Source organism: Eutrigla gurnardus, assembly GCF_963514095.1.
Source record: "Eutrigla gurnardus genome assembly, chromosome: 3".
Lineage (NCBI taxonomy): Eukaryota > Metazoa > Chordata > Actinopteri > Perciformes > Triglidae > Eutrigla > Eutrigla gurnardus.
The window spans coordinates 6681377-6709043 of NC_139917.1; the positions used below are offsets into that span (position 1 = coordinate 6681377).

The 27667-nt window shown below is 42.2% G+C and overlaps 1 protein-coding gene across 7 annotated transcripts in view; it reads left to right on the forward strand.

The window, feature by feature from the left end:
- LOC311010747 (teneurin-3) overlaps window positions 1-27667 on the forward strand; it is a 317927-nt gene that overhangs the window by 287118 nt on the left and 3142 nt on the right. For all 7 annotated transcript variants that reach the window (XM_084005346.1, XM_084005347.1, XM_084005350.1 and 4 more), the window contains 19 exons: window positions 41-203; window positions 1189-1327; window positions 1436-1541; window positions 1975-2117; window positions 2414-2592; window positions 5367-5471; window positions 7276-7406; window positions 11425-11594; window positions 12853-12979; window positions 17077-17274; window positions 20377-20436; window positions 20851-21195; window positions 22311-22555; window positions 22633-22814; window positions 23632-23834; window positions 25786-25896; window positions 26038-26180; window positions 26265-26389; window positions 26542-26672. In XM_084005346.1, coding sequence (XP_083861472.1) covers window positions 41-203; window positions 1189-1327; window positions 1436-1541; window positions 1975-2117; window positions 2414-2592; window positions 5367-5471; window positions 7276-7406; window positions 11425-11594; window positions 12853-12979; window positions 17077-17274; window positions 20377-20436; window positions 20851-21195; window positions 22311-22555; window positions 22633-22814; window positions 23632-23834; window positions 25786-25896; window positions 26038-26180; window positions 26265-26389; window positions 26542-26672 — 3006 coding nt within the window. The remainder of the gene's footprint in view (window positions 1-40; window positions 204-1188; window positions 1328-1435; window positions 1542-1974; window positions 2118-2413; window positions 2593-5366; window positions 5472-7275; window positions 7407-11424; window positions 11595-12852; window positions 12980-17076; window positions 17275-20376; window positions 20437-20850; window positions 21196-22310; window positions 22556-22632; window positions 22815-23631; window positions 23835-25785; window positions 25897-26037; window positions 26181-26264; window positions 26390-26541; window positions 26673-27667) is intronic.

The window sequence follows — 27667 nt, forward strand, 5'->3', positions numbered from 1 at the left end:
TTGTAACGTCTTGCTCTCCCGACCTCCCTCCATCCGTCAGAATGATGCCAACTGTGACTGCTACCAAACAGGGGATGGCTATGCAAAAGACGCCAGGCTAAATTGCCCTTCCTCTTTGGTGGTGTCTCCGGATGGGACACTGTATATGGCTGATCTGGGAAACATCCGGATTCGAGCAATACGATGCAACCAACCGCCTACTGGTAAGTATATATAGTTAGTGTTGTCACAAGACCACATTGAGGATTTTGTTACAATACCTAGGCTCCATACTGATACTGATACCATAGCAATGAGCTAAACAATATGGACAAAAGATTGGAATAATAGATGACAGAAAATGGAAGTGAAAAGCGGAGAGTAATTATTGTACAATAGCGTCTTCATGCAGTTAAATATGAATTTAGATCCGCTACACATCTCACACTGCTGCTTATAACAGGTGACATCCTGGCAGAGAAAAGTACGAGCTGTACAGTATGCCATTACGTTGAGTTGCCTCTAAGTGAAATGCTGTGATTGAATTGAATAAGTTCCCTCTGATAAGCAGTGTTGCTGTGTGTATGTCTAGGCCTTTTATAGTGAAAGGTAAGAACCTAAGGAGTGAAACTGTAATGTCTTTGACAAGGTGGGAGCAGTAAAGAGTTTGCCCTCTTGGTTGAGATGACAGAGCCTCCGTGTTATTAATATTGCATTGCCTTCATAAGTATAAGTTATAACCCTCAGCTACAGTACTTTAGCTCCATATGTTGCTCTGTGAGTCTGCTTTAACCTGAGTCATCAACGCTCATCATCTGTATCTGCAGCCCCAGCCAGTGAGAAAGACACGTCTACTACACACACACACACACACACACACACACGCTATTTACATGGATTCATGGATTCATATTTGTTCCTTTTTCCCTTTTTCCCTCATTTCATCCCTCAGTTTTAGACTGACTGCTCCACAAACTGGCAGCACAATTGTCCCAAATGTTTCCCATATCCATTATCAACAATAATCAAACAAAGTTCTGAATGTTATTGTTCTGCTACTTTATCCAGTTAATGGTTATGCGTGTTGGGAAGATGTGTATGAGTTAAATCTCTATATATATATACATATGTACAGAAGATATGTATATAATAATAGAAGATAAAATACAGCAGTGACGAGTTTGTCCATCTGTTTGTCTGTGTCTTCAGGGTCTCTGGCTTCCGGTCCCAGTTCCTATGAAGTGGCCTCTCCAGCCTCTCAAGAGCTCTATGTGTTTGATGGGAACGGTACTCACCAGTTCACCATGTCTCTGGTCACTGGAGACTACAAGTACAACTTCAGCTACAGGTTGGTTTGTGTGGAAACACAAACGGTTACATTTTGTTTCTGTTTCTGTTTGTCTTCCAACCTAATCTTCACTCTGTCATGTCCTGCCCTCCATTCCTTCTCGCTCAGCAATGAAGAGGATGTAACCGCCGTGACGGACAGCAGCGGCAACACCCTCCGGATCCGTAGAGATACCAACAGGATGCCTGTACGTGTGGTCGCCCCTGACAACCAGGTGAGATGAACAAGTCTTTTGCCAATCTGCAGATCTTAAAGTGATCAAAAACTCTTCATAAACAACCAGTTAATAAACCAGTAAATATTATCTTATGATGACCGGATGCACACAGAAATTCATATCTCAGGACCGCCGGGAGGGAATTCTGCTGGACTAAAGGATGAACTGATTTGGATTTTAAAGGTTAAAGGTCACTATGACCTCACATCTGTTCCTATTCTCGTAGTATCTCGAGCAGCTTGAGCAAGGTCACTGTGACCTCATGGATATAAACTGCAGGAGGACTGGTTGGCGGAGGCATACAACCACAAGGCTGTGATTCTAGTTTATCATTATTTTAAATGCAGTGTTGCTACTGAAAGGGACCTGAAACCACTAGTAACCCACATGTAACCCTGTTTCCTGTGACTGTGTGCCTTTGTGTGTTTAGGTCATCTGGCTGACCATCGGGACTAATGGGGGTCTGAAGACTCTCACGGCTCAGGGTCAGGAACTGGTCTTGTTTAGTTACCACGGCAACAGTGGCTTGCTGGCTACCAAGAGCACCCAAATAGGCTGGACTACCTTCTATGAGTGAGCAGCATTACTGTGTTTATATTTGAGTACATGTCTGAGCTGTTTTTGTACTGCTTTTTTTTTTGGGGGGGGGGGGGGGGGGGGGGGGTTATAATACACTTGTATAATTTTTATAAGAGATGTAAAACATTGAAAAGAGTGTCTCATGACTGAGAATGAATCATCTAATATGTGTGAGTGTGTGTCTACATAATGGAGTCGTATTTTTGATGGTCTTCCATAAAGCACAGTCCAGTAATTGCAACTAATGTCCCTTTATTCTTCTGTCCCTGCGTCCTCGCCGTCCTTGCTAGCTATGACAGCGAGGGTCGTCTGACTAATGTGACCTTCCCCACCGGCATGGTGACCAATCTCCATGGCGACATGTCGTCAGGGGCTGTTGCTGTGGACATTGAGACGTCAGGACGGGATGAGGACGTATCCATCACAACCAACCTGTCATCGATAGACTCCTTCTACACTCTGGTGCAGGGTAAGGTCTACTCAAGGGGAATTTCAGTGCACACATCATACAATACAGAGAAATAATCATTCAAACCAATCAAAGCTGGTGTGCCTGGTATGGGTTGTAAATGTGCCTTGTGTTGTAGTGTGAACGTGCAAAAAATAAGAATAAATCGGACTGTATTATATGATGAATCACTCTGGAAAAGCCCAATTAGTTATAGATGAGCAATCATTATCTCCAACTATTCTGAATCAAATTAGATCAGATGTAAGGTTTCATACATTCAGCATACAGCAAAACTTTTAGCTGATGAACAGAAGTACTAGTGCCAACTATTACAATAGAATACTACCTTCTTGAAATGTGAAGTTTGTATTTCTCTATAGATTGTGTCAAAGAGTAGAGCGGTAGCTTGTTAATGGAGACAATTGACCCTTCACAAGTCCCACTCAATGAACACTCACTGGCCAATCAGAGCGTGGCTTCCGACTCTGCTCCAGAGACTCTTTCGATCGTTTTTTTCATTTTTTCATGATTTTCATTTTCAGGCTGGTTTTGTGGGTTTGCACCTTCTCCTGGTTAAACGTTTAAACGTCAACAACTAGCATTGCTTATGTATGCAACACTATCTACTGAAGGTATACTGGCTGTCTGCACATGCTGCTTTCACTTCACACATGATTGTAACCGAGTGTGAAGACCTGGAAAGTGTTGTTCATTCTTTTAATTAGCTTGTGTCTCGATGTGGTGGATCACTTTCACACGTTGTCTTTCTAACCTACTATAACTGCTGAATCATTTCACATCGTGAAAATATCCTTCAGAAGCATATTGTGGACCCTTCTGTCCGCTTCTCTTGGAAATCTCCACCTTAAAGGTGCTATTTTGATATTAATAGCATAAATAAAGCAGCAAATGATGATTTGCTAATTAAAGATAAAGAGGACTTATGTCTTCATTGGCAGAGAATGTTCTTCCCTCTGTGTGTGTTGTCATCTGAGCTTCTCCATGCTTTGTCAACATAGCCGGGTTGGCCACACATGCATCAGTTGCACGTTGTTGCATGTGAGCGTGCCCCACTGGCTAGCTCATGTAGCAGACAGCTGATAACGCTGCTTAGCACTGTTAGCTGCGAGCCGCCGGCTCAGCCCACGCCATGTCAAGAGTAATTGATGTTAAGGCAATATATAGAAATGATCCCAATGACATAATTAGGACCTTTTTATGAATAGACCTGGGATCATAATTCTAGATTTGAGGTAAATCTGCAAAAGAAAAGAAAAGTTTCACCATCCTCCTTCATGCACCTTCATGTCAGATATTGGTCTAAATGGCGAAGGAAAACAATCATTTAGCCCTGATGCCCTTGTTAAATCTGAACTAATGAGCCAGTTGAAGCCGGGCCTCGAGTGGCCGGTAGTGATTTGTTTTAGAGGGAGCTACATGCCCCGAGTGTGAGGGGGAACCAGAGTGGAGTCTCCCTCACAGCACAGCAGTATTGACCAGAATGTAATAAGTTATTGAAAGCCATCGACAAGCATAGCATTCCTCTCCATCAATGCGTATACATTATTTATCCTTTCGCCTGCTTGCCATCATCTAAACGGCACAGTGTGCAAGTGGAGGTAATGTGAAATCACATTAGTTGCAGGTGCAGCACAGAAATGGTAAACAAGCTAATAAAGCAGATGTATTTTGTCATGTTGATGTTGTTGTTGATTGCTTTGTGAAAGCAGGCGACCGTGTTGATAATGCAGGGCTGGACAGAGATGCTCTACAATAAATACAATGTTCATGCCGATGCATTGTCAAGGGCTGTGTGTGCTGTCTCCACCTTATTATATAAATTATTATTATTGTTACTATTATTATATAATGCCGTTCTTTTGTGCTGGAAAGTTGATGTGGGTGGGATTGTGGGATCCACTGAGCAGATCTACCAAACAATATTAACCCACAACATGCGATCGCCATCAAAAAATAACACAGCGGTCACTCGCTATTTGCAAGAAATTACATTGTGGAGAGATTTGAATGACTTAAACCCATATCATTTAATTCAGACCACCAATGCTAATCTGTCCTTCCATATTTATGTAAAATAATATTTGGAGTTGTAATATTTTTGCTCTCAAATCAAAATTAAAACAATTTAAACAATATTTAAAAAATAAAACAGTTTCATTTGATTGGATTTGGAAGGTAAGAACATTCGAAAAATAATTGCCAAAAATATAATCCCTAATGTAAAATGTTGATCAAAAGAAGACACCGCACTCTGTGTTTAATTGTTAAATAGTTGTGGCATCAAATGTGGAGATGTTTTCTTTCCCTTTTATTTTGTTTATTTCTTTTAAGGAAATAATTTGATTAGCTTTAAAAAAGAAAACCATTTAAATAGGAATCCTTTACCTGATGAAGGAAGGAGGAAGAAGTGAAAGAGTCTCTATGTGTCTGTTACTCACACACAGCCATTAGTGGTGCGAGAGGTCATGGGGAACCTAATTAAAAGAGGCTGGTGGATGTTAATACCTATTCTGTGCTCCATTAGCAGGTTCAAACACTGCCCACGGAAATTAATTGTACCGTGTTCTCTCTTTACATTCATCCCTTTATCTGCCTCCCTCACTCACATTTCCCTGCTCTCCTCTCTTTGACTTTCCTTTTCTCTCCTTCCTCTCAGTTTACTTCAGCATGTTTAGTGTTGATGAATACAACCCTGTCCTGGAAAGCACTCATAGAAACAACGTGAAATGTTCTCATGGATCATTCCTGATCATCGTCTTTCTGTCACACAGACCAACTGCGTAACAGCTACCAGGTGGGTGACGACCATTCACTGAGGGTCATCTATGCTAACGGGATGGACACGCACTACCAGACAGAGCCCCATATACTTGCAGGTATGCCGTTTTCAGCACATCACCGTGAATGTATGATCCAGTCCTGCAGGAGGTTTTGAACACTGGTTCCCTTAAAGAAAATAAACAACCAATGGGATTATTCCATTGGATTTTGAATTATGGCCCTAAATAAAATACTCACGGTGGCAAACCAACGTTCATGACACTTTGACCTTTTGTTCAGCAAGGTAATCTCCTCATGGAATTCCCTTTAATGGTTTTTGAAGCGTAAATGTAGAAAATTGAAAGTTATGCTGTAAACTAACTACACTCCAGTTGTATGAGTGCCAGAATGAACACCACAAGGCTTCCTTTCAAGTTCCTGTCATGTCCCAGACTACCTCTCATTTAGCTGCTTGTTTGAAATTGCATTTTTTTCAAGGATCAAAATCCCAACGTATTTACAGTATGTCAAAGTACAGAATGTGAAAATCTCTGAAGCTTGTGTTGCACAGACCTAAATGTAGGCATCTAACCTAAAACCCATTCAAGAAACCTGTTACCTTTCAGACACATTCTTTCAGCATACTTTATAATCAAAAACAATCTGTTGAATGACTTTGCGTAAAGCATGTGAAGGTGATCTTCATGGTGAATGCTTATGACTTATAAATTGCTCACTATGTTATATATGCGATTTCCATGTAAATGGTTTTCCTGTAAGAGTTTCTGTGTCGGATGCCTTTTGTCAACAGTGCTGGTGTTGACCATGTGATGGGCCTGTTTGTGAAAAGGATAATCGCTATCAGAAAATATCATATTTGAATGCCTTTGATTGGGTCGTCATCTTTCAAGCCTTACCGTTTTTTCACATTTCAGTACATTACATAAACTGTGCAAATCTGCCATATTTAACTTGCTGAACATTTTCCAAAGCACCACTTTAGTGTTTAATACTCAAATATTTCATGTTCTTTTGACTTTCAAGTTGCATTCATAACAGTCGCGTGTAAAGAATCAGCTTGAAATGTGTGTGCACACACTTTATGTGATCCGTCATAATAAATATGCTGCTTTTCTTTCTGACATTTTTTTTATTATCATATGGTGATATAGAGCAGACTTTTAAGACTTAGCAGCTTGCATTAGCAGCTGACCTACTGAACAGCAGCAATATAACTTCCACAACAATAAATACAGAAGTGATGCCCGCTGTGATTCATGACTAACTCGAGTGTCAAGTATCTGCAGGCGGATTTTCATATCATGTTCCCAAGCTAAATCACTGCAGTGGGCTGAGGAGCATGATTAGCAGCAATTACATTTGATTGATATGATGTGATTCACATTAAATGAGCTGTGTTAAAAGATTCAAACCACACACAAAGCCCATTTTGAGATAAAAACATTAAAAGTCTGAAGTGGGATACATGAAACCTTCCAGAGAGGCTAATGTCTTCTGTAAATGATTATGAAAGTTATGTTTATCTTGATAAAAAAGGAGTGTTTGGTAGTCGTGCTCATAGTGCTTGTGTATCTTGGGTATAACGTTAGAAACAATCTGAAAAGAGCAATAGTTTAATTCATTTACAGGAAGCCATTCAAATAAACCAGATTCAGTAGACCCCACAACATTTACACACAGAACACATGTTGACTCACGGCTTTTCTTTGCATATCCTTGTGGAGCTGTTTATGCCTCCGTCTGTAAGCAGTGGGTGGAGGCATTATGAGCCATATCTCAGGAACGCCTGGAGGGGATTTCTTCAAATGTACCACAGACTTCCACCGGTACTCCAGGATTCATTCCAGTTTCACTACAAGATATTCCTGATAGTCATGTCTTTCCTATACCCATCTCAAGGTGCTGCTAATCCAACTGTAGCCCGACGCAACATGACACTGCCCGGAGAGAACGGCCAGAACCTGGTGGAGTGGAGGTTCAGGAAGGAACAGACGCGTGGAAAAGTCATCGTCTTCGGAAGGAAGCTCAGGGTGAGCGCTTCCATTTGTTGTTGCCTTACAGTTTTTTACAATTGCTGAAACAATTCTTTCAATACTTTGAACAATTTTCCTCAACTCTTAACCCACGAACACACCTACCACACACAATTGGTTAAAAAACGGTTAATTTCACGCTCAAAATAACACATTGTAAACTAAACTCCAACATTAATTTATTAATACAATAATACACTAACACAATACACGATGTCAACCAAACACTAACACATGTTCTCTCTTAATGGAACATTTAGTCAATCATAGCACAACATCATGAAAACACTAACATCATATGCAGTTACAGAAACTGCATTATTGTATGTGTGTCAGGTCTGCCCTTATACAATAGATAGCATATGTTTTGTTGGGTTTAGTAAATGCATTTTGTTTCTTTTGCTGCAGAAATTCAATACAAAAAATGAATGACCCATCTCAGTTGTCCCGGTACTCGTCTTCCTCTCCCTCGTCCTGGTACTTGTCTTCCTCTCCCTTGTCCTGGTACTAATATTCCTCTCCCTTGTCCTGGTACCCATTTCCTCTCCCTTTTCCTGGTACTCGTCTTCCTCTCCCTTGTCCTGGTACTAGTTTTCCTCTCCCTTGTCCTGGTACTCGTCTTTCTCCCCTTTGTTCTGGTACTCGTCTTCCTCTCCCTTGTCCTGGTACTTGTGTTCCTCTCCCTTGTCCTGGTACCCGTCTTCCTCTACCTCGTCCTGGTACCCATCTTCTTCTCCCTTATCCTGGTACTCATCTTCCTCTCCCTTGTCCTGGTACTCATCTTCCTCTCCCTTGTCCTGGTACTTGTCTTCCTCTCCCTTGTCCTGGTACTTGTCTTCCTCTCCCTTGTCCTGGTACTCGGGGTACAGAAACCAATCAGCTGATATTAGCTTTAAATAGTTTGATTAGTGGTCTCTCTAATTCTGAGAGCCGATCAGATGACTCATCGATTATGAATTGAAATGTTTTCAATACACGTCGTTGAGCCTACTTGAGTGCAATGGGGCCAGGGTATATGCATGGGGCCACGGAGCTCGCTGTAGTCTAGTCCGGTGAAAATTCAGGAAGGTATGACAAAACAGATAGCCCCCAATATAATTATCATCAAGTATAGCACATGCTGTATAGACCAGCACATCCACACCTGCAGACCTGCATGCTTTTGGTCTGTTGGAAGGAGACCCCGACGATGGGAGAACATACAGAGTGGCCCTTGGCTGGCCGATAGCATTTTTTTGTTATGCAGCAACAATACTCACTCATCAGTTTGTCCCCCTCTGTGAGCAGCTTGATGTGGGTTTCTGCTTCTGTCTATTACGCCATTGTGTCTGTTATTCTTACAAGCTATTAGGAGAGAAGGATGGGACAGTGATTTTTCTGCAGTGCTTGAATATTACATGAAGTGTTCTCTAACTAGCCCGGCCTAATAGAAGGAAACTCTGCAGTCATGTGGCCTCTGGAGACTTTGATCCACACAATGGTGCCATTCTCAGCATGGTCCGATAAACCCTAATGAATGTAACAGCATGTGTAGTCCACTAGTGGTAATGGGGAGTGTTGTATTGTGAGCTAGCAATAACGAGTTGCAGTTAGATGTGTTTTTATAAGCGGCTGTGCAAAGGTGAGCATAAATATAGTTTGTATGCTGTACATGTCAGCTACACGTTTGTGATTTGCGTGTATGAGAATGTGTCTTCACTAACACAGCGGCAGTCCAGCTGTCCCACCACAGCAACACAACGCCAACGTATGTCGTTAATGATGATGGCTGGATGAACAGCAGGGACATGTTTGTATATGATGGACTAACCCTATTGAGGAATGTGCAGAGAGGACAACACATGTCTTAATGGGATACCGCATGTTTAAGCAGCTTGTCAGCTGAAATAATGAAAACAGCTTCTATCAGACACAGAATGTCAACGCTGCTAAGTTTGATTAGATAACATGAATGAATGTAGGAGTCAGTGATGGGATTTTTATTCCTGAGATCTATTTACATGAATTCATATTTGACTTCTGCTGTCATTTTTGTCAATCATTAAATGTATTCAAACTATGATACACAATCATGAGCTAGTTCTGGGGCTCGGTTAGAGAAAACACAAAATGCTCTTAACGTGAGATTGGGTTCATGAGCACACCTGTAGTTAAACAGTTAATACACCCAGACATTCTTCCACTAGTCTTCTCTATTCCAGGTATTTAGGTAAATGTGCTCCACGGTGAGTGACTGAAGGGAAGACAGGACTGTCTGAAGGTCCTGGTTGGAGTTGTGATGATATAAAAGCCACAGAGCCGTCCAATCCATTCTGAACATGAAAGGCCATGCCAATCGGCAAAATGATTTGTTTCCACTGACATGGTATGTCTCACACTCAGCATGGCTTTTGGCTCTCGTCCTGTCTGGTTTCTCATCCAGCTGGCTACTAGCCACCGTCCCACTGTCCTTTTTTCTATGCCCCCTTCATTCACCTCACTGCATTTAACTTGTGCTAATTTACAAATGAATGAGTGGCTGAATAAAAAAATGGTAAAAATGACTTGAACATTTTCCAGAAAGACTCTATCTTTAATGAAATAGGTCTGTAAAACAATTGATTCTTAGGATTTCCCCTTGATCCAATGATCCATAAGGTGAGTTTAGCTGTGAACTATCCATCTTCATTAATTTGGGATTTGAACAAACAGCGAGTCATTTAGAAAGCTATAAACAGCAGCTAGCTAGGCTTGTGATGCTACAGTGTTTTATGGTTCTTGGATCAGAAGTTTGTTTTAATCCACTGCCTGAGGCTCTTATTTTAAATTGAACAGCCAGTCAGTAGCTCCAATTCAACACCTGGGCTTCTATATTTTTGTCCGTTTGTTCAGCCAGGTGACTAATCTTTCATCCAGTGCACCCTTTACAGCCAGCTCACGGTGTTAGCTGGAGGCACACTAAAGGAAAGACCGGGGGCAAACGCAAATCGCTCAGAGTAGTGGCCTGAAGATAATGTCATCCAGCTATGTGTTGGCTGCCAGAATCCATATCGAATGCATTTGAGGTGATGAAGTGTGATTGGCTCAACTGTTACAGAGATGTAGAGGAATGCTGTTGATAGGCTCAACTGTTTAGGTGTGTTCACGCCAAACACAAAGCAAATTTTCGCCTCATTTGTGTTTATGTGCGTCACTTCCGAAGAGGGGCGGGGCTTACCTCAATGTAGACACTAACGATATTTCATCAATCATGGCTGAAATACCCACGTTTGTTGCTTGGTACATGTTGTGGAAGTCCCACATACACCGAGTATCTGTCCTGTCGGGGTTCATAACAGAGGTTTCACTGAGTTGTGATGTTAATAGCAAGCCACACATTAGCTGGTTTACCACAGCAACCCAAAACAAATTATTAGAGAAATACAGTCATTTTAGATCAAATAAACAACACATTGATTTTCACAAGGTTGAGTTACATAAACCCAGAGACTTAATAGTCTTATAGAGTGTTTTTACATGTTTCAACATGAATGGCAGTGAATGGAGGTTGAAACAGTAAGGCTGAGCTCTACTAAAGTAACACTGCAGACACTGATGAAGACAACATGAATCTCTGCTGATGAAGAGAAGTCAGAAGTGGACTGGTCCTTTAAACAAGAATTTGAAAACGTAAATGACCATGCAAAAACATTTTTAATAAAAATTTGACCTCAGAATTGAAAGTAAAATTGAATCCTGGATTTGAATCTCCTAAAATGCTCCCAGGAAGATACATCAGGCCAAACTTTCCTATTATAATCCCTCTTCTGTGGTCAAAGAATCAAACTGTGTTGAAATCAACATGTTACAGCCTTTAAACGGCTCAGGCTCTTCGTCATGTTCGGACATTGAAGGGTGATAGGATTGATGAGCAGGGATTCGGCATAGCTGCATCAGCTTCCGATACCGAGCACCGACTGTTTCAGCTGATCAAAGCCTGATATGATCACAGGAGTTTCTTTATTGCGTGGGTATTTGTCTGTGTCCACCCCCTCAGGTGAATGGAAGGAACCTGCTGTCTGTGGATTACGATCGCACGCTGCGAACAGAGAAAATTTATGACGACCACAGGAAATTCCTGCTGAAGATCATGTATGACACCCAAGGCCATCCGACACTCTGGGTTCCCAGCAGCAAGCTGCTGTCAGTTAACCTGACGTACTCCAGGTAAGTGCTCGTATATTGTAATGTATTATCTCCCCCATCTTCTTCACTCAACTACACAGAGCTGTAATGCATTGGTTAAAGAATAAACCGAGCTCTGAAGAAAAGTCCAACAAGGTCTCAGTTAAAAGGGATAGCCTCAGTGTTTACTGAATGCATTTGGAAACCCTGAGGGGGCAGAATATTAGAAACATTATGGACTGGCAAAGCCTCGATAGCAGGCCTGCGGGCCGTGGGCCAATCAAGTTTGACCGGACCGCTGATCAGTTATGTGATATGTTTACAGATAAATCAAATTTAAACCCTGAAGGATAAAAAAATCCTGCAAATAATGGACATTTTTCCACAATAAATACACAATACATTTTCTTGCATAAACTGACATAACTGATAACATTGTGGCGTGAAACAAGCGCACGGATCCTAGAACAGTATGACATGGACAGAGGAGGCGGAGCAGCACCGAGCAGCAGCAAGATATTTAGAAATATGCACAGATCTATATTGTAATGTATTCCCATGCATGTTGATCAGAGTAATCTGAGAGAGTTAATTTGGTTTATGTGCACGGTAAGTCTTGTCAATCAACCAGTCTCCATGCACACTTGGTTTTCATAGCATCCTCAGTCTAACTAGTCGAGACTAGAGCAGGTGGCTCTTTCTTGACTTCATCCAAAAGTTTAAGTGGTGTAGAATTGCAGGAAATTTGGATTTTTAAATTACAGTATTTCTTCAGTATACATTATATTTCATCCCCCCGTTTAAAACATAACCAGGCACCCAGGATAAGGAGCATAGATCTTTATTATCCTATGTTTTGAAGAAAAATGTGTCATATCTGGAGTGTATGTCAGAAACTATACCCAATAAACACAGATTAAGACAGTGTGTCAATTTGTATTAGGAATAGGACAATTGGTCTTATTGGTAAGAGGCCAACAATGTGTGCCCCTCTGGACAATATCGTTGAACAGCTCTGCTCTATGGTACAGCAACAACATGCCAACAATGTGTCCATATGGTGATACTGACACCTGGTGTTCACAATATGAACTGCATTTTGATGGGGCCGTATAAATGAAGGTGGGCTGCATACCCCGTGTACCGTTATTGGCTGGCGGTTTGACCCCCATGTGGAGCCCAACTGCTCTGTGCTGATGCCCAAAAGAGGCCTGAACACAGCAAAATAATAAGAAAAGACAATGCAGATATGAAGCTTCTGTGTGTGTGTGTGTGTGTGTGTGTGTGTGTGTGTGTCCAGTACGGGGCAGGTTACTGGCCTCCAGAGGGGTCCAACTACAGAGAAGTGGGAGTACGACAGTCAGGGAAGGATCATTTCCCGAGTCTTTGCTGATGGAAAGACGTGGAGCTACACTTACTTGGATAAGGTACATGATGGATACACACACATGTCCACCACTAAATTCATTTGTGCATGCATCATAATTGCATCATCACTGTGTCATAAAGGAGGAGACCATTTTTTAAACGTTTTATTTAGATGAAGTAGTGCTGGTTATAGGTAACGTGTGTTATAATACAGCTTACTCAAGGTGAAACACCACACAGGCATGCTCACACACACACACACACACACACACACACACACACACACACACACACACACAAAGCAAGGTTACTGTGTTTGCCATAAATTCTGGTTAAACAAAGTAAGCAACACTAATTGAGGCTTCCCCCTTGTGTAAAATGTTCTGTCACAAAGTTAGTGAGGAAAACAAGCAGCCACAATGACTGTGCTTACAAACAGACAGCTCAGCTCCCCGAGAGACAGCAGAGGAGAGATGGCTTGTAAACCTTAAATAGGACCCAAACACAGAAGTCAAATACGTGTTTCCATCCTCTTCCAAGGGTATTGTCATGGTAACGGGACACATTTACTCTCAGGGCTGTGTGTCCAGTCGCTCTTCCAGTCCACTTTGTCACTTAAAGAGGACAAGAGAGGGGACGACCTTGGGTCCAAGGGCTGGACGTAAAAAACAAAAAATAGTAGGAGGGAGCCTTTGTGTTTGTTTGTCAGACAGGCAGAGACACTAAACAGCAACAGGCCTTGTTTGTGCATCATGTGAAAGAAAGGAATGATAGAGATGGAAGAAGAGAGACGGAGAGGGATATTGAAGACAGTGGCACGAGTGTGGAAACAAGACTCAAGGGATGGTGGGAGCTTAGTTAAAGCTGCAGATAGAGATAACATCAATCAGTGGATGAAGAGAGACAAGAATGATAGTAAGGGAACAGGAGAAGTATACTGTTAGAGACATCTATGAATAACAGAGTCAGAAGAAAGAATAGTCTAAGCAGGCTTATATGTAGTTCATAATGCATTTGACCAAAAATACAATAACAACATTTGAATGAATATGACAGCATGTGATGATCGGGGATGGAGACCTCCGTTTGATGAAGTTTAAACATTGCGTCTGCATGATGTCCTCACCTCACTGAGATCTGACCTCAATGCATTCAGGCCACCTCGGCATGTGGTCTGACTGATCAGATCCCAATGTGGGCAAGACCTGGTCCCAGAGCACAAAGACTTGATACTTAATGAGTCCTGCATGATCTGATGACAAAAGTCACATTGAAAAGATCAGTCTCATCACAGCCCAAGTCTTTGACCGGTCTAGGTCTTGATACACTGTGGTCTTGGTCATGAGTCGGTCCACTCTATAAGAAGTATACTTGCACAGAGACGGGGGCAGAAGCACACAGCAGCCGCTATCTATATAATTAAAAAGAAGAGTTGTGTGTGATATCTCTGTCTTTTTTGGGCACCTGGAGGAAATATATAATATTTATAAAATCCTAGAAATGTTGACTTTTCCTGATCCTGTAGAAGAACGATGCATGCTGAGCCTAAGGCCTCGATGGGACAAATGAAGTAGCAGGGCATTGAGGTTTAGAAAATGTGTGTGTTATTGATGTATGTCCAGCAGAAAAGTTGTGTCATGTTTTAGTATAATAGCTATTTGTTTGACCGGCGCTGCCATATCTGCTTATTATAGAAAATCCTTTTTTTTCCTGGAGGTAGGCTGAAAATGTACAGACCATCGTCTATTATTCACTCCCTTCTTTTTAAAAAAATCGTTTTATAAGGGCCCTTGCTTTCTTTGTGGTTGTGTGTGTCACTGTTGAATAACATCCCCAGCTGGGGTCCAGTTCCACAAAAGCACAATCACAAGGACCAGACTCAGGCAGAAAGAGCAATGAGTTGCTATTCAGTCAAATACAAATGCTTATTTTTGAAGAACAATCGACAATCTTTAGAAAGCTAAACTACTGAGACACACGTTGAAAGGGTTGACAGCCAGCAGCCAGTCCAGTCTGAAATGCTTGCTTCAAGGAATTGACCATTTATAGACATTGATTATACAATGACATTTGTTGGAAAAGGCTTTGATTTTTGGAAGGGCTCCCAGAGAATCCGAGCAGCTGCCCTCTTTAATAAACCGACTGTGTTGCTGGAGTAGAAAGTCAACATATTGACGATTTTGCAAAACCCTAGTACTCTGGGTATGATCTATAAAAACAAATAAATGTCCTATACCTGTAACAGCAGGTGGACAAAGATCAGCATGAACATCTAATGTACTACACAACCACCACAAAGTCGTGCTGCATTCAGGGCACAGTACTTTCCTCCCAGAAACGCATGTATGAACATGGAAGCTTTTCAGTGGAAGGAGGGGAGGTGGAAGCTGTGGCAGCCGCCTCAGTCAATCAGCAGACTAGTCCACATGATTGATTGTGTTGACGTTAGAATTATGATTGGATGTTACCATCCAGTTGGTAGCCAAGCAGCTGATGAATGGTAAAGCAAGAATGAATGAAGTAGCTGATGCTCGCCTAACTTAAGTGCTCTGCCAACTTCAGATGAGTAAGAAATCCATCAGACACATGAAGGGTTAAAGGCCTCAATAAAGAAAGAGGCAGCCATAAAAGCACACAGTAAAATCTTCCAAATTGATTCTTGGATGAAATAATCGAAGAAGGCAGGTGGAGTTGTGATGTGGATGGATCTGGATATAACACACACATGAACACATGCTACATGCCTCAGCTAAGTAGCTACTGTGAGCTGCAAGTGAAGGTGAGCAGTCTGATGGCAGTCCGGAGACAATACCCAGAGATCCATCCAATATGGATATATGAGGATGTGCCACAGTGTCATTGCATGTATCGTGCACACCACTTTTATTTTGTGTGCAAGGAGCTATGTGTTTACAGTTTTTTACGATCGCTAAAATATTTTTTCAATACTTGAACAATTTTCCTAAACTCCGATGTATGTCAGGTCTGCCCTTATACAATAGACAGTATATTGTAGAGATCATAGATTGTGTTTTGCACTGAAGTTTCTTTTGAAGACTTTTGTTGGGTTTAGTAAATGCATTTTGTTTCTTATGCTGCAGAAATTCAATACAAAAAATTAGAACTGCTGCAGTAAAGGCTGATTTGCAACAGGGCATTACTGCAAGATAACATGGTACTCATCTTCCTCTCACTTGTCCTGGTACTCGTCTTCCTCTATCTTGTCCTGGTACTCATCTTCCTCTCCCTTGTCCTGGTACTCATCTTCCTCTCCCTTGCCCTGGTACTCGTCTTCCTCTCCCTTGCCCTGGTACTCATCTTCCCCTCCCTTGTCCTGGTACTCGTCTTCCTCTCCCTTGCCCTGGTACTCGTCTTCCCCTCCCTTGCCCTGGCACTCGTCTTCCCCTCCCTTGCCCTGGTACTCATCTTCCTCTCCCTTGCCCTGGTACTCGTCTTCCCCTCCCTTGTCCTGGTACTCGTCTTCCCCTCCCTTGCCCTGGTACCCGTCTTCCCCTCCCTTGTCCTGGTACTCATCTTCCTCTCCCTTGTCCTGGTACTCGTCTTCCTTTCCCTTGTCCTGGTACTCGTCTTCCCCTCCCTTGTCCTGGTACTCATCTTCCCCTCCCTTGTCCTGGTACTGGACAGGCTATAGTATTGACAGGCTTAGAGTCTGTCTATACAGTCGTAGAATGTGATGCTATCTGTTCTGAAATACTGTGTGAAAGCATTTGTAAATCTGGCAGTAAAAATCCATTGTTTTGGACTTGGTTGAGCTTGTGTGTAAAAGAAGTTCAAGCATTATAAATTTGTGTTAACTTCATGCATTTTGTGTCAAAGGAACAAGAATGTTCATTGTATAGCTTTCACACACGGATGTTACGCTAATTGTGTTAAGAGTTTAGGAATCTTGTTAAAAGTATTGAATCGTAAAAAGCTGTAATACAAACAGCCAGTCAACACCGTGGTGGTCAGTCCCTGACATGTCAGAGGCTCCGCCCTTCCCCAACCAGTCAATACCTATTTTATTCATTTTTATTATTCATATTTGGCTATCTTCTATCCTCATCATTGTGTAAATGAGTGATGATGACTTTGCTACCGTGCACTGATCCTGTTACCTGCTCTGACAGTCTGTCTGTTCTGCTCTCTCCAACAGTCCATGGTGTTGCTGCTGCACAGCCAGCACCAGTACATCTTTGACTATGACTCAGGTGACCGTCTGTCAGCGGTCACCATGCCCAGCGTGGCTCGACACACCATGCAGACTATCAGATCCATCGGCTACTACAGGAACATTTACACCCCCCCAGAGAGCAACGCCTCTGTTTCCGTGGACTACTCTGAAGATGGACAGGTGTGTATGCTGAATAAGATTATACCATATTAGTGCTCATGCACAGACATGCGGGTATCTGGCTACCAACCCGCAAACTTGTGATTCAACATGCCATTGAGTTTTTGCTCCCCTTCCTATGTCACATGCAGACTCATTAGTTTACACTGCCAACACCTTGAGAACTACAGCCCAGTCCCAGTGTCCGCCCTCAGGCCTTAAATCCTGAACCCTCAAGGACTGAACTGACATCTATCTATCTGTGACACACACACACACACACACACACACACACACACACACACGTTGTTTACAGTGGTGGCTTTTATTTAAAATGTTTTCGTTTTTCCAAAACACCTTCAATGAGCAAAATTAAAATAGCTAGTTGTTGAATAAACCAGTTGTGTAATATAATATTTTATAATATTCCTCTGATTTCATGTCTTTTATGTTCCATCTTTAATGTAAATGTTTCTGTGGGTAATTCCCTCAATCAACGTCCAGAGAAATGTGGACTTCTAAAAATTGTCCATAAAGGGCTCAAAAAGAGTCCTCAAGCACTCGAGGATTTGGCAGTAGGACAGAACTGAACCATCGTGGACTTTGTGGGAATGTGCCTCAAAGTCTGGGACTAGGATTGGGCCGACTGTTGCAAAGTTGCAGCATACTTTTCTTGCCAGCCAATTAGGGTTGGGCGGTATGAGCAAAATCTTATATCACGGTATGAATAATTTCATATCACGGTAACGGTATATATCACGGTATGGTTTTTCCCCCTGTAAATTAAATTAATGGCTTAAAAATAACCATACTGTCGCATTTGATCATTTAACTCTTTTATTTTTATTTGCTCACAGCAGCATAACATTATTTTAAAGAAAATATAATAATATAATAAATAATAAGCCACAAAGAATGTGCAAATGTCTGGTAAACATTTGAACTCCAGCTTTAACCTTTAGCTATAGTGTTTGTGCAAATGTAAACACAGAGCTCCATCTTAATAAGAAATAAAAATAACAAATGAGAAAAAGTATGCGTCGTGATGGCCTCCGTTATCTCCCTCCATCGATGTGATTTATTGTCATAAGGGGTGCCTTTGGCGAAAGACTCATAATGCGGCGTTCACACCGGACGCGATAGACGCGAATACAATCGCGTGAGACACGTGTATCGCACCGCTTGATCATTTTGGACTATTCGCTTCATTCGCGCCGGTCTTCCCGAGTCGGGTTGTTTGGGAATGCGGCCCGTCCATCTCAGCTCATCTTTCTGTCGGCTTGAACTCGTCGCTGATTGGATGTCGCGGCGCAATGCCGCCTGAAAAGTTCGATATTTTCGACTTTATTCGCGTCGCTTCAGATGCGCCATTCGCGTCATTCGCTTCATTCGCGTTAAGCCCAAGTTATGCTTCCGTGTCGACACAACGCAAGGGGGCTTGCGGACGCCTTACGTCCTTGCGGACCCCCCTTACGTCCAACGCAAGGGCCTTACGTGCACCTCCCAAAAATCCTAGACGCGCGTCGAGGCGACGCAACACCAACGCAACACCAACGCAGCGGCATTGGCTGTGATTGGTCCGCTAACTACATCCGCTGGAGCCCGCTGTCCGGTTTCCACTCATAAACACCGCCATTTAAACTTTTAATAGGCTACTTTTATTGTTTGCACCTTGTTTTATTGTTTGCACCTTGTCGCTTTTGCACAAAGAAATAAAACACCAAGTTCTGAAAAATTGTTGATGTTTAAAGCCGGAAAGTAAATAAATAGGCTATAACGAGGCTAACGACGATATACGCCAAGCGTCTCGGTCGGTCAGTCAGTCTTTACAAAAAACATAGCGCCCTTTACCGTGTGGCATTGAATTGCATTTCGACACGTAAACCCAACGCAGAACCATCACGGTCTCCAAGCAACTGCGTGGCCGTTGCGTGATCACTACGCGGAAGCATAACCAAGCCTTTAGACGTGCCATTCGCGTCAGACGCGCCGCGTCTCATCGCGCCAGACACTCCATTCGCGCATTCTCGATTTTCTAAATCCGAAAAAGTTCCACACAACAGACGTGGCGCCCTTTTTCGGAACGAGTTCCTCCTCTTCGTCATGGGTGGGTCGCGCTGTCTCCGTTTCCTCGTGACGTTCACTCTCCGCCTCCGCCATGATTGTTATTACTCAGGTAAAGCTGTATCTTCTTCGTCGTGCTCATGCAACCACGCAAGCAGTCTGCTGCAATGCCTGCAGTGCCCCGTGTGTCGAGGCGGTGTAATTACAGTGAATCAGAGCGATGCCGCAGACATCTGCGCTTTCTCCGGTATAAACGGTATTGCAAAATCTCTACCGGTAGACACTTTTATACCGTCACACGGTATAATACCGTCATACCGCCCAACCCTACAGCCAATCAGATCATACAGGGCTTTTGAAAGGGGGTCTTAAAGAGACAAGACAGACAGTGAATACAGGTATATTCAGACAGACAGTGAATACAGGTATATTCAGACGGACAGTGAATACAGGTATATCTAGACAGACAGTGAATACAGGTATATCTAGACAGACAGTGAATACAGGTATATCTAGACAGACAGTGAATACAGGTATATCTAGACAGACAGTGAATACAGGTATATCTAGACAGACAGTGAATACAGGTATATTCAGACAGACAGTGAATACAGGTATATCTAGACAGACAGTGAATACAGGTATATCTAGACAGACAGTGAATACAGGTATATTCAGACAGACAGTGAATACAGGTATATTCAGACAGACAGTGAATACAGGTATATTCAGACAGACAGTGAATACAGGTATATCTAGACAGACAGTGAATACAGGTATATTCAGACAGACAGTGAATACAGGTATATTCAGACAGACAGTGAATACATGTATATTCAGACAGACAGTGCAATAAAAAGAATGTGTTATTTTGAACAATGAGCATGTTAACATGTTCTAGTAGAATCCCCCCAAAAAGGGACTAAGTACTAACCTGAATATGAGCATCATATACAGTAACTCCCTTAAAACTGATGTACTCTCTCTCTCTCTCTCTCTCTCTCTCTCTCTCTCTCTCTCTCTCTCTCTCTCTCTCTCTCTCTCTCTCTCTCTCTCCAGCTCCTCAGAGTTGCCCATCTCGGCACCGGGAGACATATACTGTACAAATATCGCAGACAGGTATGTGATTTTCGGGAGTGAATGTAATTAATAATAAAATCAAAGCATTATTACTTAACGGTATGTTATTTAATGTTTGTAGTTTTTATATGTATGTTAATGTACAACTAATAAATACACTGTATAGATGTCATTATGTATGACAATATCATGCTGTCTCTTGATTGCAATGAAAATGATGATTAAAATAAATAATGTGACAAAATGTAATATTTATAGTAACATTTGGTGAAAGGCCAGATGTGTAGGGAATGTATGGAAGATGTATTTTTGCATCATGTACATGAAAGTGATTGCAGCAGACGAGCTTGAAAGCTTGAATCCACTCAGCTGATGGCAGTCATGAAAGTTCACTCATGCTTTCATTGATCCCAGACTCTTGTAAACACATGCTCTGTTGTATTTGTCTGCCAGAACAAGCTGGCAGAGATCCTCTATGACTCAACGCGGGTCAGCTTCACGTATGATGAGACCGCTGGTGTGCTCAAAACCGTCAACCTGCAGAGCGAAGGCTTCATCTGCTCCATCCGGTACCGCCAGATCGGCCCGCTGGTCGACCGGCAAATATTCCGCTTCAGCGAGGATGGGATGGTGAACGCACGCTTCGACTACACCTACGACAACAGCTTCAGGGTCACCAGCATGCAGGCTGTCATCAACGAGACACCCCTGCCCATCGATCTCTATCAGTTTGATGATATATCTGGGAAGGTGGAGCAGTTTGGGAAGTTTGGAGTCATCTATTATGATATCAATCAGGTAAGACAGGATTGAGTACATTGATTTAAATTGTCCTTAAATGATGACTAAGTAAGACAATGTGCCTTTTAAATCGTGATCGGGTGGATGGTTGAAGTTAGAAGACATTTAAAGGGGCCGACGCTGACACGCATAGACCCTCAGTCTGGATGTTGAAGAGTGTTTCACCTCCTGACAGCTGTGCAGATCAACAACGTGACATCCCAGTGTACCTATACAGTTTCATCCATCCCACTCTTTCCAGTCTGGACTTTTACAAAGGTTACTCATTGGAGTAGGAGATATGCTGAGGACATCATATCACAACATTACTCAGAAGATGAGAAAATAATGTGTAAATGACAAGTGAAACGCTTCCCTCAAGAACAGTGACCAATGATGTAATCGATTTGACTTGGAAGAAGCAGCAGGTAGTAACGGCTGTCAGCAGCACTCCTCTAGTGGTTAGATAACCAGGTGAGCTGCTTTCTGGTGGCCTCTCTTCTACTCCTCACTCAACTGTTGAAATCTCAAATAACTGTTGAATGCTTAGGTTGAATGGACGTTATCATGAGCTATCACCAGCATTCTGAAAATGAAATTTAACATTTTGAATTGTAATAAAACAACTTACCTGGGCAGATGTAGGAACACATTGTAGTTTGGGTTAAAAAACTTCTTACCTAGGTGTTAATGAAGTACTCATATAGTATTATGTAACAAAAGTATGGTAAACCAAGTTAATGTGGATTTTTTGGTTTCAAACGGGACACGGCTTGCTGTAACCATCGACCACCACCCCATGCAGATTCTATAATTTCGTATACTACATCACCTGACTTCCTCCTTAGCTCCCATCGACGTTTTCTTGTATTATTATTCCACTCCGTATCTATGAGGAGGATGACATTCAAGGTGGTTGTCATAGGAATGAATCTTAGGCCCTGGATAAACAGGCCCTGAGCTATATGCTTGAATTCCTCACATACACTTGATGATCAGTGTGTTTGTGTCTACGGAGCAGGACAAGAAAAGCTCCCTGTTCAGTGTCCATGTCCATAAACACAAATGTCTGGTCCGGTCAGACATTTCCAGTCTTTCAGCGTAGAAAGTAAACTGTTGTTTTTCTGTGTTAGATTATCTCCACAGCAGTGATGACCTACACCAAACACTTTGACCAGCACGGCCGCATCAAGGAGATCCAGTATGAGATCTTCCGGTCTCTGATGTACTGGATCACCATTCAGTATGACAACATGGGCCGAGTCACCAAGCGGGAGATCAAGATTGGTCCGTTCGCAAACACAACCAAATATGGTTACGAGTATGACGTTGACGGACAGCTGCAGACGGTCTCCCTCAATGAGAAGATGATGTGGAGGTAGGGTCGTTCAACTTGAAAAAGCACCATGATTAGATGCTGCTCAATGTTAATAGTATAATTTACTGCCCTTCCAGGTATAATTATGACCTGAATGGGAACCTGCATTTGCTGAACCCCGGCAATAGTGGGCGGTTGACCCCTCTACGCTACGATCTGAGGGACAGAATCACTCGTCTGGGAGATGTTCAGTACAGACTGGATGAAGACGGTTTCCTGAGGCAGAGAGGAGCTGAGATATTTGAATACAACTCCAAAGGTGAGAAATATTACAGCAGCACGAAGGGCAAAGTTCATCTGGTATGCTAACGGATCGGCCATGCTAGCAGCTCGTTGCCGTAGCGACTACTCGCAGGCAACACTGAAGTACTAGTGAGTTACAGCCATGGGTTGTGTTCACTCACTTATTCACTACTTGGCCTCTACTAGCTACTAGAGGACTATGTACAGGACTATATAGAGGACTATGAAGAGGACTAGGGGCTATACAGGATTATATACAGGACTATATAGAGGACTACATAGAGGACTATGTAGATGACTACACACAGGACTATATAGAGGGCTATGTAGAGGACGATGTAAAAGACTACATAGAGAGCTATATAGAAGACTGTATGGGGAAATATATAGAGGACTATGTAATACTATATAACGCTAGCTAGCTAACTGTCAGGTATTAAGCGTGCTAGCTTGGTTGCTAACAAAACAACAAGTTCACACAGTTTATTCAAGAAATGCATCTCTGTCTCACAACTGTCTACAAGCCACTGTCTTCTGTGGAAGCACCGGGGTTAACTAACATATTACCTCTGTCCAGATAGCATGTTATTGGTCTACAGCACAAACTCATTCATCAACATTAAAACAACAAAACGTTTGTTGTTTTAACTGCTGGCATTTAATTTATTTATTTTTTATTTCATCATTTTAGAAAAATGTAAGAAACTGCAAATAATGTTCCCACTTGAGGCCACCAAAGTCTATATATTCTACACAGAGTAGTTTTAAACAGCAACATCTAACGTGTTATCTTGTCAATCATCATTCTTCTTCTTTTATCATCTCCAATTCAGGTCTTCTAGCTCGTGTCTACAGTAAAGCTGCCAGCTGGACCATCCAGTACCGTTATGACGGTTTGGGTCGGCGTGTGGCCTCTAGGAACAGTTTGGGCCAGCACCTGCAGTTCTTCTACGCTGACCTGAACTACCCCACGAGGATCACCCACGTCTATAACCACTCCAGCTCTGAGATCACATCCTTCTACTACGATCTGCAGGTAGCTACACTACCGAAGTCATTCTAAACGTGGCAATATGACTGCTAACATGCTATATTTGTCTTTTCCAAACTAGAATGTTCTCTGGTGTATCCAGCTAAAGATGTGGAGGAGAGTTCCCACTCGTTGCTATTTATGAGTCACTTTTAGTTTTCACTCTCAGCTTGTGATTCATGATGGTTTGTGTAGAGCGGGTTTCTCTCCAGTGACCATTGGCAAACGTGGGGAATCTGAATTAGAGAGGAGGTGGTGGTTGTCTTTGCAGCAGCACTACTTCATCACATAAAACACTTTAAATGCTTCACGGGTTAAGGAACCTGTAACACAGTGTTTTATTGTGATGAATGCAGTTAGCAACACGCACATTTATAATCATAGTTATTTATAGCTTCCTGTAGTCACATGGAGTTAGAATACAACAGCAAACATACAACTCCTCATCATTATTCAGGGATGCAAACTTGTCACCTTTCGGCGAAATTCGCCGTTTTTGTTCCGAAAAAGGTCATTTGTGTGATTCATGGAGATCTGCAATAAAAATATTTCGGGGGGGGGGGGGGGGGGGGGCGTCCAAGTAATCGGCGAACGCAAGCTGTCATAAATATTTATTCCAAGCTTGTTCGTTTGGCCAACCCGTGTAATCATGTCATCTTCGGGTCTGTAGCTGCCTTGATGCCGTACTAGACAGGAGTGACGTTGGTACGCTTCAAAAACGTCATGGTACAGACACACCAACTCCGGCAGTGACGCAACGGACCGTCGAACGCACCGGCGAGTGGGCAGTTCTGTGTTCAAGTTGGATCAATTGGATAGACGTCCTGCGAAGTGGGCGGGACTTGAGTTTTGCTCTGCCGTTTCCAACATGGCGGCCGGGCCACAAACGATCTCATTTTACAGTTAAACTACACGCTAAAGCATGTTTCTGAAAACATTAGAGGCGGGAAATGTGTAGTGCAGTAACAGAATCTGGATTCATATTTGATCAACACTGCCTAGTTTGATAGTTTGAACGAAGTTTCTGGAGCCGGCGGCATTGCGTTGGACGGACGGCATTTGCATAAAGTTCAATCCATCGAACTTTATGCAAATTCACGTACGGCGACAGGGCAGTCAATTCGACGTGCCGTATCCATCATGCGGAGCTCCTGCTCTACATAGACAATGAATGGGATCCGTTGACTTGACGTCTGCTGCCGGAGTTGGTGTGTCTGTACCATCAGGCTTTCTAACGTAGGCTAACGTGCTAATGTCAGACAGTTCGCTGACATACGCATCGCAAATCACAACCATTTTTGCTGGTTACAATAACGGTGTTATCGGATAGTACAGTGTCTATTTCTCAGGAACCTTTGAAAAATCTAAGCGAGAAAACAACGTTAAATGTACCTACCATACCTTCACATTAAAAAAAAAAACCTAAAATAAATAATGGAAAATCAACGGAGCAAAGGCTTACTCTGATATCGATGTAATGTTAGCGAATGAGGGGTGAGAAGCCCCCTACCTCCCCTTGCTAATATTTATTCCGTTCGTCCAGAGTCAAATCTATTCTTGAGGTTCCAAATATTTTCAAAGCAGTTTGTCTTTCAATGTGAGGAGTCGATCGAGTTATTTTATGTTCCGTCGTTTGAAGCAAACCTTTTAGCCCTGGCATTGGTCTCCCATTATTTATACCTTCACTGGAAGGGAAGTCCATTTTCCAGGCTCTTGCCAGCCCCCTTCAGTGAGGCAGAGGAATAACATTGAAGCATATGCAATATATATATATATATGTGTGTGTATATATATATATATATATTGTGTGTGTATATATATATATATATATTCCGCGAGGGGGTTTGGGTCCTTGTCACCTTTTTCATCCCTGATGAGTTTGCACCCCTGATTATTATTATTATTATTATTATTATTATTAATCATGTGTATAACTGTGATGTTTGTTGTTGCACAGGGTCATGTGTTTGCTATGGAGATCAGCAGTGGAGAGGAGTTTTATATTGCATGTGATAACACTGGGACCCCATTGGCTGTCTTCAGCAACAATGGACTCCTGCTTAAACAGGTATGTGTGTGTGTGTGTGTGTGTTCCCCTTGCAAAGGAAGAAAGTGCTTGATTACACATTACACATTATTTTGTGTGTATGTTATTAAAATATTTTGCGTTTCGATATCAACTCAAAAATATGTGTGTGTGTGTGTGTAGGTGCAGTACACTGCGTATGGGGAGGTTTACTTTGATTCCAACCCAGACTTTGTGCTGGTGATCGGTTTCCATGGAGGCCTGTATGATCCTCTGACACGACTGCTGCATTTTGGAGACCGAGACTATGACATCCCTGCTGGAAGGTATTCACTCATCTCCAGTCCAAACATAAGAGGTTGTTCTCTACACCAGGATGCCATTAAGCTCTGTATTGTCTTTTTATGAAGGTGGACCACTCCTGACATCAGCACATGGACACGTGTTGGTAAAGACCCCCAGCCCTTCAACCTCTACATGTTCAGAGGCAACAACCCCATCAGCAAGATTACCCAGGTCAAAGAATATGTCACAGGTACGAAGGAAACATTTCACAATAAGGCACTAGAGAGGGAGGTATAAGAAGGCATGAGAAATATAAAAAGCTGTCTTCTTTATTAGTTTCTTCCTTTTCTTGACGTTTGCTTGTTTTATCTTCTCTTCATCCTTTACCCTTTGTCTCTGCAGATGTCAACATCTGGTTGGTCACATTTGGCTTCCACCTCCACAACGCTATCCCAGGATTCCCAATTCCCAAGTTTGACTTGACACAGCCGTCATTGGAGATGAAGAAGAGCCAACTGTGGGATGACCTGCCCGTATGTATCCTCTTAGATAGAAAGGTTGGAAGAAGCACAGATGACTCTAGAGCAGCAATGCCATGTTGTATTAGCAGCAGAAAGGACTCTCAAACCTTCAAGCATTGTGCTTCTAGCCACAAGTCATGTGACAGCGGATGTTTTGTTGTTACCAGTTGTGACAATGCTGGTCATGGCTGTATTATTATGATGTTATTACTTGAATATATTTCAGCTATTAATTAATTTCAACTAGAGCTAAAAAAGAAAACTAGATCACAATAAATTGTTTTAAAAAGGTGCTCCACATATATATTTTACATATATCATAAATCTGTACTCTATTTGAAACTCCCCTAACTATACTAGTAAGTAAATGCATAAATACACACTGATAATAACACATAGACCAATTAGAAAATAGTTCAATTCATACATGCTCATTAAAAACACAGTAAAGAAGAAAAACATGCAACACAGAAGAAAGTAATGGAATATGTCACAAATGCCATATTGCGAAGGAAACGATCCGTTAAAATGAGATAGAATAAAAAGATACAACCTGACTTAATAGAGAAGCGGAAAAGGGGAAATGGAAGGGAAAGGAAAACTAGGAAAAACAAGATGGGAAAATGAGGAGAGAAGACAGCAAAGAGTCAAAGAGCCAAAGCAATCATTCATAGCTTCTCTCAGCCACATTCCCTTCCTCTCTACACAAATTCAGTCATGGCTGCCATTCAAAAGCTTTGGTGGGCAGGTTATCAGGAAAACACACCTGCCCACAAAGAGTGAGAGACTGTGCTGAAATCCAGTGAAATAAAGACTACTTAATAAAGACAGAGAAAATCAAAAATAGATGCGGCCGATTCAGAAAGGAAAGCAGAGAAAATTAGGAGACTGACTCACGTTGTTATTAGAAGTACTTATGTACTATAAATTGTGTGAAAAAGCTTGGTAAGGATTAGTCCACTTAACAAAACGTAAAACTGAACATCTGAAAGGGCCGATAGGGCGTA